The following is a 14,491-nucleotide window of genomic DNA, read 5'->3' as shown; positions in this document are numbered from 1 at the left end:
CTTCCTGGTTGCAGGTCTCCTTGGGATCCTTAAAGATACATGCCTGAGGAAGGAAGGAGGGGAGCCACAAGTGTGCTCTGGGTTTGTATCTCTTTTCTAAAGGCAGGAATGTTAGGGGAGGTCTCATGGGAGGATCTCAATAGAATATTCATCAGCTTTCTAGGTGTGTCCTTTAATATGCTGATGAATCAAAATGAGTGTATAGAGGGGTCAGGGTCATTCTGTGGTTCAAGAATGTCACTGAAGAGGTACCAGGACCGAGGTGGGTTTGCCCCAGCAAGGTCTGGAATGTGCCTGGGGTGTCCAACCTGTGGCCTGCAGGCCAGAGATGGCTCAGAATGGCAATGAATGTGGCCCAACACAATGTCACAATTTACTTAAAACATTATGAGATTTTTTTTGTGATTATGTGTTGCAATGTATTTAATGCATGGCCCAAAACAACTCTTCTTCCTGTGTGGCCCAGAGACGCCAATTGGTTGCATACCCCTGGAAACCATTTGCTCCGAAGTGTTCTTGGTTAGGGAAGATAAGACCTTGTGATTTATTATTTGGCTATAAATTGCTTGGCTGTTTAATTGTGTCAGTTTCCGCATTCTACTTGCCAAGGAATTTCCCTAGCTGCTTATTGTCCTGCGTCGGTTCTGTGGTCTCAGGTTCTAGAGGAAAATTGTGACCTGAGTGGTCTGGAAAAATGTGATTACTCTGACTTTTCAAAGGTGTGTTATCGTAGTTGCAAAAAAGGCTCAGTTAAGGTACAAACTTTTGTCAAGAAAGGTACTGGTCTAGGGCTTGACTACTTGCTATGACTCCCTTTTAGTTAGGAGTTTTAATTTTAGATCATCCTGTGTGACTACTTTAGGTCTCTGAGTTTGTAAGGCTTGCCATGCTGTTGAGTAATTTTAAAGATCCGACTGGCTTTTTGAATGCTTCATGAACTGGGCAGCATGCCATTCAAGTAAGCAGAAAAGTCTTCTGAGGTGCTGTAGAAAGTGTAGGGCTTTGCAGGCCAAAAGGGGAAACGAGAGGGAAAGAACATATTACCTGATCTTCCTTTGTGGGGTGGAAAGGGCCTTTGTGGCAGCTCACCTCAATGGTGCCGACCAGAAAATGCCGAACTGACTGGTGGAGATTACATTCCTGGGAGAGACTGAAAGTGCAGTTAGGTTTGGTATTAAGGTTCAGTTATGTGGTTTTAGCACAAGTGACTGCATTTTGGCCTGTTGTCTCTCTTTCTCACGGTTACTGGAGATAGTACTGCAAAGAATGACTTTGTACACATAGCACTTTTTACTTCTGCCAATATAAGAACGAAATGATAGCTCTATCCAGCAAAGCTTTCATTTAGAATGGAAGGGCAGATAAAGTGCTTCTCCGATAAGGTCAAGTTAAAGGAGTTCATCATCACCAAGCCCTTATTAGATGAAATATTAAAGGGATTTATATAAGAAAAGAAGATAAAAATATGAGCAGTAAAATGGCAGCAAACTCACAGTTATTAACAACCACACCTAAAACAAAAACAAACTAAGCAAACAACTACAACAGGAACAGAACCACAGAAATGGAGATAACCATGGAGGGTTATCAATAGGGGAGTGGGAGGAGGAGAGAGGGGGAAAAGGTACAGAGAATAAGTAGCATATATGGTAGGTAGAAGATAGACAGGGGGAGGGTAAGAATAGTATAGGAAATGTAGAAGGCAAAGAACTTATATGTACGACCCATGGACATGAACTAAAGTGGGGGAATGTGGGTGGGAGGGGGTATGCAGGGCAGAGGGGAGTGAAGGGGGGAAAATGAGACAACTGTAAGAGCATAATCAATAAAATATATTTAAAAAATAAAATTATTTTGGTAATTTTTTGAGAACAGAGATAAATGTGTCTTTACTATTTTCACTGAAAAGTCTTACTAGAGTTTTGAGGGTTCAGTTTTATCAGATAATTTTCTGCATATTTTGCAACAATCTAATATTTTTTCCTAATTAATTATTACTAATAATGAATTTTCTATTGTTAATCTGCCCTCACATTCCTGGAATGAATTCAATTGGATTATGATATATTTCTAAAAATTAATACAATGATAGATCTGGATTGCTATTTTGCTTAGCATGTTTTTATGCATCTGTGTTCAATAAATGAGATTGACCTATAATTTTCTGTCCTCATATTGCCTGCTTTTTCCACATTTAATTTTTTCCCTATTGGTTGTCATTGTGGTATAACATACAAAGAAGTCACACATCTTATGGAGAGCTTGATGAATTTGCACTTTAGTTTTTCTCATGTGACCACCATCCAGATTTAAACATACGGCTTTTCTTGAAATTCAGAATGCTACCTTGCATGCCTCTCAGCCCATACTTTTCACCAAAGACAACCACTGTTCCTATAGGTGACATCCTCAGTATGTGCTCTTTGTGCCTGCATGCTGCTGTGTGTGTCAACATCATTGTTTTTTATTTGTGTTTCTATGATGGTGATTTATGTTTAGTACCATTTCATTTGCTTATTGGACATTGAGATGTCTTTTTCTGTGCTAAGTTCATTCAAGCCAGGTATTTTTCTTCTGTTGGGCTGCCTATTTTTTAAAAAATTAAATTTTACCTGGCTGGTGTAGCTCAGTGGATTGAGTGCAGGCCTGCAAACCAAAGCATTGCCAGTTTGATTCCCAGTCAGGGCACATGCCTGGGTTGCAGGCCAGGTCCCCAGTATGCAGTGTGCTAGAGGCAACCATACATTGATATTTCACTCCCTCTCTTTCTCCCTCCCTTCCCCATCTCTCTAAAATAAATAAATAAAATCTTTAAAAAAATCTTCCTCTTTAAAAAATTAAATTTTAGAAATTCTTTTTTAAATTAAATTTTATTTTTTTTATTGTTGTTAAAGTACAGTTGTCTCCATTTTTCCCCTACCACCATCCCCTGCCCCACCTATCCCCACCTCCCACCCTCGATCCCACCCCCCTTTGGCTTTGTCCATGGGTCCTTTATATATGTTCCTTGATGACCCTTCCCCTTTTCTCCTTCTCCTCCCTCCCCTCTGGTTACTGTCAGTTTTTTATTTCAATGTCTCTGGTTATATTTTGCTTGCTTGCTTGTTTTGTTGATTAGGTTCCACTTATAGGTGAGATCATATGGTATTTGTCCTTCATCGTCTAGCTTATTTCACGTAGCATAATGCTCTCCAGTTCCATCCATGGTGTTTGAGGGTCAGAGCTTCTTTCTTTCTGCTGTGTAGTATTCCCTTTTGTAAATGACCCATACCACAGTTCTTCATAAATTATGGATAGTAGATATATATGACTTTTAATACTTTTATCAGATATATATATATTTCCAACTTCTTTCAGACTCCAACTTGCCTTTTCACATGCTTAGCTTTAGTGAAGTCCCAATTTATTAAAACATTTTTTTATTGTAATTATTTTTTTCTGTGTATTTTAAAGACATCTTTGCCCACTCCAAAGTTATGAAAGTATTGTGTTGAGGAACATGTTTACATTTTATGTTTGGGTCTATGATCTAACTTAAAATTGAACTTTGTGTGTGATATGAGATAGGAATCAACATTCACTTTTATCCTTTGGAAATTCGATTGACTTAGTACATATGTTAAAGTGACTGTCTCACCTTCTGACTTAACTGCACTGTTGCCTTTGTCATGAATCAGATGACCACATTATTGGCTGCTGCCTGAATTTTCTTATGGGCCCCACTGGTCCACTTTTCTATTCTTGGGCAAATACCACACTGTCTTAAATATAGTTTTGTAGTGAATCTTTTTTTAATACATTTTATTGATTATGCTATTACAGTTTTCACATTTCCCCCTTCACTCCCCTCCATCCTGTATACCCTCTCCCACCCATATCCCCCCCTTTAGTTCATGTCCATGTGTCATACTTATAAGTTCTTTAGCTTCTACATTTCCCATACTATTCTTACCCTCCCCCTATCTATTTTCTACCTACAATCTATGCTACTTATTCTCTGTACCTTTTCCCCCTCTCTCCTCCTCCCACTCCCCTGTTGCTAACCCTGCATGTGATCTCCATTTCTGTGGTTCTGTTCCTGTTCTAGTTGTTTGCTTAGTTTCTTTTGGTTTTGCTTTAGGGGTGGTTGTTAATAAATGTGAGTTTGCTGTCCTTTTACTATACATATTTTTTCTTTATCTTCTTTTCTTAGATAAGTCCCTTTAACATTTCATAAAATAAGGGCTTGGTGGTGATGAACTCTTTTAACTTGACCTTATCTGAGAACCACTTTACGTGCCTTTCCATTCTAAATGAAAGCTTTGTTGGATAGAGTAATCTGGGATATAGGTCCTTGTCTTTCATGACTTGGAATACTTCTTTCCAGTCCCTTCTTGCCTGCAAGGTCTCTTTTGAGAAATCAGCTGACAGTCTGATGGGAACTCCTTTGTAGGTGACTGTCTCCTTATCTCTTGCTGCTTCTAGGATTCTCTCCTTAATTTTTACCTTGGCTAATGTAATTATGATGTGCCTTGGTGTGTTTCTTCTTGGGTCCAACTTCTTTGGGGCTCTCTGAACTTCCTGGACTTCCTGGAAGTCTATTTCCATTGCCAGAATGGGGAAGTTCTCCTTTATTATTTGTTCAGATATGTTTTCAATCTGTTGCTTTTCCTCTTCCCCTTCTGGTAACTCTATAATTCAGATGTTGGGACGTTTAAAGATGTCCTGGAGATTCCTAAGCTTCTCCTTGTTTTTTTGAATTCTTATTTCTCCATTCTTTCCTGTTTGGTTGTTTCTTTCTTCCCTCTAGTCCACTCTATTGTTCTGAGTCCCAGTTTCCTTCCCATCACTATTGGTTCCCTGTGCATTTTCCTTCATTTCTTTTATGGTAACCTGCATTTGTTCATCTAATTTTCGCCCAAAATCAACCAATTCTGTGAGCTTCCTGATCACCAGTGTTTTGAACTGTGCATCTGATAGATTGGCTATGTCTTGGTCGCTTAAGAGGATGAGTCCTGGGGCATTGATCTGTTCTTCTGTTTGAGCCATCTCTCTCTCTCTCTCTCTCTCTCTTTTTTTTGTTAATGTTGAGTTGTTTTGTTTCCAGGTGTCAACTAATCTTGCATTCCTGGAATAATCTACCTGGTCAGGGTGTTTTATCCTTTTTTTCTTTATTATTTGTTTCATTTTTCTAAATTTTTACATTCTACTTAAAACTATAATTTTACACTCCAGGTGGAGTATAGCCACTCTGCCACCATGTAGGTACCTTTATTTTCCCCTGTATGTTGCAGTTTTTATAAGTATCACATCTACATTTATCAAACAGTGCTGTCATATTTTCTTTGAACTTGCACGTATGTTTTAAAGAAATTAAGAAGATATTGATGATCTTTTACGTTTATCTAATTATTTACCATTTCTGTTGCCCTTCCTTCATGCCAGAATGTACAAGTTTTACCCTGGTAACATTCTCCTTTACAGGAAGAACTTCTTCCAGCCTTTCTTAGAAGAAACGGCCTGTTGGTAATAAATTCCTTTTTACCTGAGTATGCTCATATTTTTACTTCAATTTGGAAAGATATTTTCAGTGGATGTAGTTTTTTGGATTGAGTGTTCTTTCAGCATTTTGTAACTATTGAGAAACCCAGTCATTTAAATTACTAAACTGTATGTAATATGCCTTTTTTCCCCTCCTCTGGCTGCTCTCAAGACACTTATGTTTGGTTTCAAGAGCTTGATTATTATGTTTTGGTTTTGTGTTTTTTTTAGTTTTTTTTTTTTTTCTGATCTTGAATCTGTAAATGTGTTTCAATAAATCTGTAATGTTTTCAGGAATTATTGCTTTAAGTAGTTTTTTCTCCCATGCCAATGTTTCTTCTCCATGGGTATGTATCAGTCCATTCATATTTTTGAAATTCTAAAAAAATTTTTAGCTATCTTTTCTGATTGGATACTTTGTCTAATGTTACTCTGTTATCTTCATTCTGCCACTGAGCCAAGCCACTATTTTTTTTATTTTTCAGTTTTAAAATTTTCATGTTGCTACCAAATACAAGGATTTCACTGCTTGGGGTGCTCTATTTAAGGAGATGTAGTTGTTGCTTGCAGTAGGTTAAAGGAGACAACTAACTCAAACAAAGCTCTGTCTCTTCAAAGGGAGGCTCGGCAATTGCTTATATATACTATTTGGTTAATTTCAATCTAATTTCTTCCTCTTTTTGGCTACACTTATCTGGTTGAGTTTCTGTCAAGCTCATCTTGTTTACAGCTACATCTGCAAAATACTGGGCTACACTTTTAATGTTTAGCAACAGTAGCATTTAGTAAGAACTGCTCAGACCTTGAGACCCTGTCTAACAGTTTGGTATTATTGTATAGACACATTTTTCATAGGAGTTTTTGTCTTTTCACTGGTTTCAGTATTTAATGCAGCATGTTTATAACATATGTTTTAAAACCTTTGATAAATCCAACATCTCATATTTGGTGTTTGATTGTCTTTTGTGGGGAATTGCTCATATTTTACTGGTTTTTGGTTCATCCAGTAATTTTTTATTGTGTCATGGACATTTTGATTGTCATGTTACAAAACTGACTCCTAGTGAAATCCTCTGGAGAATCTTGGCTTTTCTGTCTTATCAGGCATTAACCGGGTGGGGTTTAGATTGATGTTTCTATCTAGACTTGTTTGGGTAGTGATTTCAACATCAGTTCACTTTTGATTTTGTGCACATTGTCTGCTCTCAGAGGATGCTTTTCCTGATTTCTCTGGCTGGAAGGAAGGAGTTCTCCAGGAGTTTTAGTCTCTGTGCTGCCCAGAGTTTTCCTGACCAGGGCCGCTATCAGGCCTAAATAGTGAGAGAAGAGAAAAAAATAAAAGGATTTTCCCACCAGTCTTTACACAACAGGGTCTTCTCTTACTGCTTTTCTGTTTGGAAGAATGGCTTCCCCCCAGGGTCTCCTATGCCCCTGCTACAGCTGAAGTATATTGCTCTCAAATCTATCCTTGGGCCAGGCCAGGAGAGGAGGGAGAAATCTCTTGGCTATTTTTCCATATCCAAGGGGCATTTTTGAAGTCCTGTGGCCAGAAATTGTATTTTCCTAAGCGTTTGACTTATTGCTTGTTGCCTATATCATGATTCAGCTTTTCCTTGGGCGATTCTAAAAGGGGATGGGTGAGGCGGATGTGGGGGGAGCAAGGAAGCAGGCGGCCAGTGGGCTATCAGTCACTCTTCACGTTTTGACTTTGCTTTCCAGTTCACTTACTTGCATTCAAGTTTTTAGAATTCTCAGGTAGTTGCTTGTTATTATTTTATTTCATTTTGTTTTCTGTAGAGTTTTTATCATACACAGTGGAAGAGACTAGAATCCTTACGGTTTTTTTTTTTAATAGATTTTCTGGATTGACATTCTGTGCTGACAGTTTTAAAAAGCAATGGAGAGAGCTCAGCCCTAGCATTCTGCTTCCCTCACACGCAGTCCTGAGGATGTAATGTGTGGGTATGCTTTTTTCCCCAGCTGCTGTTAAGCCTTTCCTTTATCATGGGTTTGGCTGAATATGGAGTTCACATTAGGTGATTTATCTCTCTCAAAGATCGTAGCTTCTTCTGTCTTTTCTGTATGGTTGTACTTTGGTGCTTAAAACAGTTGGTTTATGTGTTTATACAGCTTTCTGATGGTCTCAGTCTTCTCCTTGCTGATGTCCTAAAGTCTCTTAAATGGTTTTGGTGTCCGTTAACTCATCATGTGTTAGAAATCAGTCTTCTGTTTGTGTTCTTCGAAATGCTCTTCTTTTCTCATTCCTCATTGTCTTTTCCTGTTATAAGTATTTTAGACAAATGTAGAACCAGCTTAAGTGTCATAAAAAATCTATTGATACATATTTCTGTTAATTTTTTTAATATATTTTATTGATTATGCTTTTACAGTTGTCCCATTTCCCCCCTTCTCTCCCCTCCCCCCTGTACCCCCCTGCCACCCACTTTTCCCCCCTTTAGTTCATGTCCATGTGTCATACTTGTGAGTTCTTTAGTTTCTACATTTCCCGTACTATTCTTGCCCTCCCCCTATCTATTTTCAACCTATATCCTGTGCTACTTATTCTCTATACCTTTTCCCCCTCTCTCCTCCTCCCACCCCCCTGCTGCTAACCCTCCATGTGCCCTCCATTTCTGTGGTTCTGTTCCTGTTCTAATTGTTCACTTAGTTTCTATTGGTTTCGCTTTAAGTGTGGTTGTTAATATTTGTGAGTTTGCTGTCCTTTTACTATACATGTCTTTTCTTTATCTTCTTTTCTTAGATAAGTCCCTTTAGCATTTCATAAAATAAGGGCTTGGTGGTGATGAACTCTTTTAACTTGACCTTATCTGAGAAGCACTTTATCTGTCCTTCCATTCTAAATGAAAGCTTTGCTGGATAGAGCAATCTGGGATGTAGGTCCTTGCCTTTCAGGACTTGGAATATTTCTTTCCAGCCCCTTCTTGCCTGCAAAGTCTCTTTTGAGAAATCAGCTGACAGTCTGATGGGAACTCCTTTGTAGGTGACTGTCCCCTTATCTCTTGCTGCTTCTAGGATTCTCTCCTTCATTTTTACCTTGGCTAATGTAATTATGATGTGCCTTGGTGTGTTTCTTCTTGGGTCCAACTTCTTTGGGGCTCTCTGAGCTTCTTGGATTTCTTGGAAGACTGTTCCCTTTGCCAGATTGGGGAAATTCTCCTTTATTATTTGTTCAAATACGTGCTCAATCTGTTGCTTTTCCCCTTCCGATTCTGGTACCCCTATAATTCGGATATTGGAACGTTTAAAGGTGTCTTGGATGCTCTTAATCTTTTCCTCAATTTTTTGAATTCTTATTTCATCCTGCTTTCCTGCTTGGTTGATTCTATCTTCCTTCTGGTCCACTGTATTGTTTTGAGACTCATATTCCTTCCTTTCACTATTGGCTCTCCTCCTCGTATCTTCCTGCATCTCTTTTATGGTAACCTGCATCCTTTCATCTAGATTTCATCCAAAATCTATCAGTTCTGTGAGCTTTCTGATCACCAGTGTTTTGAACTGCGCATCTGATAGATTGGCTAATTCTTGGTCGCTCAAAAGGATGAGTCCTGGGGGACTGATCTGCTCTGTTGAAAACGTATTTTTTTCTCCTGTCTCTCCTTTTTTCTTTTTTCAGTCTGGTTGCTCTTGTTACGGTGGGGGGCGGAGCCTTAGGTGCTCACCGGGGCTGGGCACCCCGGTGGCTAGATTGTGACGTTATATGTGGGGGCGGGGTGGGAGCGGGAGCGGGAGAAAACAATGGCGGTAGTTCCGTTCTCCTGGACTCAGACCCTTGTCTGGGCTTCCGGGCCGCGAGTTCTGCCCTGGTCCACAATCGCTACCCCTCTGGGTCCGCCAGCCCCAGCTTGCGTACTCAGGGATCACTGCTGCCTTCTTGCGCCCCCGGATGGCTTTTGCGCCGAGTTCGCACCAAACTTTCCCCCCCCCGACCTCCGCGCGCAGCTGACCTGAGCCGGCCCCTCGCGTGCCCGGCTCGTCTTCTCCTACCAGTCCGGATGAACGCGTCTACTTCAGCTTCTTGGCTGCCCGACTTCCATTCAGATAAATCCTCTGCTGGATCTGGGTGTTATTCTGATAGTAAATTATTGTTGTAAATTATTGTTTTTCTAATCTTGGTTGTACGAGGAGGTACGGTGTGTCCACCTATTCCTCCATCTTGCCGGAAGTCCCATTTTTCTGTTAATTTTTAATTGAAGGCCAATACACACACACACTTTCACATACTGTAGTAGTGGCTAGATTTGTGCATGTTGTTTAATATGTTAACAAACACCTTTTCCTCAAGCCAGCATTTGGTTGCATAAATATACCATCATTTATTCAGGCCAACACTGTTTTCATGTGTCTGTGGTTTCCGATTTCTGGTGATGATACAAAAACTCTTTTGAGTGTTTCTGTATGTATTTGTGCATGTGTGGGGCACTTTGGGGCCTGCATTTGGGAGTGTAGTTGCAGGGTCCTGGGGGTAGTTGCTTGTTTAATTTAGTAGGAATTATTAAACAGTTTTCCAGAGTGGCTTTTAGTATTTTCTACTTCAGTCAGCAATAAATGAGGGTTTTAGTGCTCCATGTCTTTTTGCTAACTTGGGTATTTTAATTTAAAAATATTTTTTAGCTCTTTGGAGAGTGTGCAATATTACCCCATTATGATTTTCTTCTGCATTCTTGATGACTAATGGCATTGAGTATCTACAATTATTGGTCATTTGGTATCCTTTTTATGAAGTATTTGTTTAGATTTTTTGGCATTTAAAATTGGGTTGTTAGTTTTTATTTTATTACCAGGAATTTTTTTTTAATATGACTTACTGGTTTTTAATTTGGATGTAATTGAATTCGTTTTTTCCTATATGTATTGCTTTTTTGTTTTCTGTTTAAGGCATTTTTATTTATGTTGGATTTATTCTTCTGTGTTCAATTTTAGATGCATTAAATCTTCACATTGAGTGAATTCCTACCTTGAATGACTTTTTGCGTATATTGTTTATGGAATGCTCAAGGTTTATTCCTATTTTGTATACTTCAGAAAACTGCACCAATCTTATTTATTGACACAGTACTATTCTTTTGAATTGAATTGTTACTTTTGTCACAAGTCAAGTTTTGCTATCATATGTGGTCTTTCCCCAGACTTTCTGACACATTTGCTTAATTTGTTTGTTCTAGTCCAATACCACAGTGACTTAAATTACCGCTTCTTTATAGTAAGTATTGAAATCAAGACCTGTAATGGCTAGACTTTCCAGGTTTATAATTTTTGTGGGAAGCTATTAAATATCTTGATATTTATATGTCAGACAAATATTTCTACCTTTGACTTTAAAAATTATTCTTTTCTTTGAAAAAATCTAAAAAAACCCAGAATCTAAAACTAAGTATATATACACAGTAATACAGATGCCCACTAAAAATGTGAAACCTGTTTCAACTCTTTTACTTATTTAATTAGACAGGAAAGATAAGGAGCTAATCCCATTAGAAGACAAAGATAAAAATTGATAATATTCAGTGTTTGTGAGGTTGGGAGAAAATAGGTATTTGTGTACATGGTTGGTGACATTGAAAATTGGGTCAGTGTTTCTGGAGGATTATTATCAAAATAGTGGTAATACAAGGAGGGGGAAGGAGGGTAACAGGGGAAAGAAGGGGAAGGGTCCAAAGGAACATGTATAAAGGACCCATGGACAAACCATAGGGGGGTAGGATTGAGGGTGGGAGGTGGGGGTCTGTGGGGCAGGGGAGAGTGGTAGGGGGAAAATGGAGACAACTGTACTTGAACAACAATTTTAAAAAGGCTAAAAAATCATAAAGTAAATAAAGTAAACCTTTTGGGGGAAAAATAACAGTAAAATATTTTTAGTCATGAAAATAGGGCTTTTAACATGAAGAATTTTATTTTGTTAACTATAGACTTTTATAGATATTGCTTATTAGCCAGGAGAGTTATAAGATGAGAGATAAAAGTCTTGATTTGCTTTTCTAGGGCAGTTAGCAATGCTGGGTTTCTTTGAGTGTTTTTCTTGAATGCTAATAAGTTTTAGTGTTGTATTGAGGGTTGAGGATGTCAGGTATTAATAAAACATGTGCGTTTATCACTCCATTAGCTCTCGCTCAGGGAAGTTATCCTGTTGATGAATGGAAAAATTGATAAGAGAAAGAGACTAAGCAATTTTCAATAAAATATGAATAATGATATAATATAATGCTTCAACTTGCTGTATGGAGGGTGAGTCCAATGGGAGATTAATAAGAGAAAATACCAAGATTTGGCTAAGCGATCAGGACAGGCTTCAGTGGAGGAGGCGCACAACGTAGTTACTTGGTATGTGTACGCGTTGCAGAAAAATCACCACACTCAGTCTAGCTGACATTCATCGCTGTGCATATCACACATTTTTCTTTCTGTGTGATAAGAACTTCTAAGATGTACACTTTCAAATATGTAATACAGTGTCGTTAGCTGTGCTCGCCAGAGTGTGTCTCACACCCCCAGACTTCTTTATTCTGTAATGGAAGTTTGTGCGTTTTGGCCCCATCTACCCATTTCACCCAGTCCCCACCCCCTGCTCTGTGAGGCACCAATCTCTTCTCTGTATTTCTGAGCTTTTTTTTTTTTTTTGCTTTGTATTTTCAGATGCCACATTAAGTGAGATCATATGGTGTTAGTCTATCTTTATCTGACTCATTTTACTTAGTGTAATGCCCTCAAGGTCCAATCATGTCACAAATGGCACAGTTTCATTCTTTTATGGCTGAATAGGATCCATTGTATATATTTATCACATCTTCTTTGTGAATCTCCTCTTAACTCAGTCTAACTGCTCAGCCAGTATTATTCTCCCCTATTGTATCATGTGACATTGGCTCTGACGATAAAGGTTACGAAGCCTGGATAGTTTGACTTTGGGTGGTGGGCACACAGTGTGGTATACAGATCTTGTATCATAAAAATGCACCTCTGAAGCTTACATATGTGCAATGTCACACCAATAAGCTTAATTAAAAATCATGGCTAATGTAGCGTAAATATGTTTTTACAAGTGGATTTTTGGATTTGCTGTTTATTTTGTTCAGAGTGTGACGGACCTTGCAGTCGAATATGTCACTAGAGTTAGAAAAAATTACCACATGAAAATGTGGCAGGTGAAGGAGTAAGTTTGGAGACGTCACTTTCAAAATCTGGTGTGAGAAGTACATGTCCTGAGCTCCTAATTAGGTTCATGTTGCCATTTTACCTTTTATTAATCATTAGAACCAAGGTTACTTTATTCCACTAGCTCCCTGGGGAGATTTAAGGTTGTGCTGAGACCCATAATAGTTGATTTTGAAATTTGGGTATAACAACATGAAAATTCTTGCCACAGAAAATTTTCCCTCATACAGTAAAGTTAACTATTTAAATTAGGTGAATACTTTTTCTTAATTAAAACTCAGTAAGTCATAATTTTAAGGAGAGATTCTTAAATCAACATGTATTGCTCTTGGTACAGAGTCGGCAGAACCATTAAAGTTAACTATATACTCTGCTTTTAAAAACATGTTCATATTAAAGGAATAGTCATGCATTTTTTGTTCTTGTTATTTTGCAGGCAAGAGGAGCAGATGTTCCTGAAATTCCCGGAGACCTTAGTCTTAAGACATGTGGCAGCACAGCCAGTATGAAGGTCAAACATGTGAAAAAGTAAGTATAACTTTACAGTGGTTTCTAAATGGATCCCTATAAATGGAGATCAGCTCTTTAGTTCTCTTAAAACTTTCCTTTAGATTTCTTACTAAGTAAGCCCTTACCTCCATACCTTAACTTACACTGGTAAGCCCTAAATTATGACTCAGCTGTTAGTGGAAGAGGTCTGAAGATGGTCTCTGGTCTATAAACATACTTTAATTTTGTTCTTGCAACTTTATGTCATTGTCCGTTAGGTTGCATTTATTCAGCAGAACAACCAAAGTGTGTCCTTCTAGGTACCCTTGACACACGCTCTCATCCATTTAGGAAAATGAGGTTTGTGCTTTGCATTATGAGAATTGCTGGATCTCAGCTTTGCCTTTGAGAGGGCTGTGACGGATGCCAGTAGTTGACACTTAAGTGAAATATCTTAAGATGTCTGCTTTTTCAGTTTTAAACAGAAAAACCATCTTTCCACCTGATAGAGGGTTAGATAGCTGTGTTTGCATTGCAAGTATAGAAAAGACAAGGATAAAAATGTTCATTCTGCATCCAGACCCACCACCCCAGGACTGATGGGCTGCGACAACATCCACAGGTAAAGTCTGGCTTTGTATTTTGTGGTGGGGATGCTGCTTCTCCATAGAAGCTGGCTGTTCTCAGTTTCCATACCATCCACTGGAAGCATAGGTTTTCTGTGGGCATTGACTTGGGTCACAGTTAGGAGAGTATAGTGATGCTTTTTCTTTTTTATTTTCTTTTGTTTTCTGACCTGTGCACTAAACGTAATTTTCATTTGATTCAGTTTATTTCTCCAAAGGTTTGTGTGGGTGTATGTGTGCTCATGCGCATGTGCTTATTGAATAGTTTCGCTTGCACGAGCTCTTAAACTCATTTTATTTTCTCCTTAGGCTCGTAATGTTCACTGTCTCCGTGTCCCTACCTCACGTGTGTGTTTCATGTACTGCAGGTTACCCTTCACTAAAGGTCACTTCCCGAAGATGGCTGAGTGCGCGCATTTCCACTACGAGAATGTTGAGTTTGGCAGCATTCAGGTAATATGAAATATTTTCTCCATACGGAATTAAGCTTATACCTATTGTGCATCTACATGCCCATCTACCTGTATCCATATCCACGTATCTGCCTGGTGATACTTAGAAGTATTTTTTTCTGTTGATGGCTTATTGGTTGATGTGAAAAGTTACTTTCTTATATGCACTAATAATGTCCGATGGCTCCTAATTCAGTTGGAAACAAAGGTAGAATTAACGTAAACCCAAACACC

The 14,491-nt window shown here is 38.6% G+C and overlaps 1 protein-coding gene across 3 annotated transcripts in view; it reads left to right on the top strand.

Annotated features, from left to right (window-relative positions):
- The window catches only part of ARHGAP32 (Rho GTPase activating protein 32), a 265,997-nt gene that overhangs the window by 114,803 nt on the left and 136,703 nt on the right, over positions 1 to 14,491 (top strand). For 2 of the 3 annotated variants that reach the window (XM_028527567.2, XM_036014652.1), the window contains exons 3-5: positions 13,127 to 13,218; positions 13,760 to 13,801; positions 14,174 to 14,258. In XM_028527567.2, coding sequence (XP_028383368.2) covers positions 13,127 to 13,218; positions 13,760 to 13,801; positions 14,174 to 14,258 — 219 coding nt within the window. The remainder of the gene's footprint in view (positions 1 to 13,126; positions 13,219 to 13,759; positions 13,802 to 14,173; positions 14,259 to 14,491) is intronic. The other variant, XM_028527566.2, reaches the window with a different exon arrangement.

This window comes from Phyllostomus discolor, chromosome 13 (assembly GCF_004126475.2).
Source record: "Phyllostomus discolor isolate MPI-MPIP mPhyDis1 chromosome 13, mPhyDis1.pri.v3, whole genome shotgun sequence".
In the NCBI taxonomy this organism is placed as follows: Eukaryota; Metazoa; Chordata; class Mammalia; order Chiroptera; family Phyllostomidae; genus Phyllostomus; species Phyllostomus discolor.
This window is presented reverse-complemented; position numbering and strand designations above follow the sequence as displayed.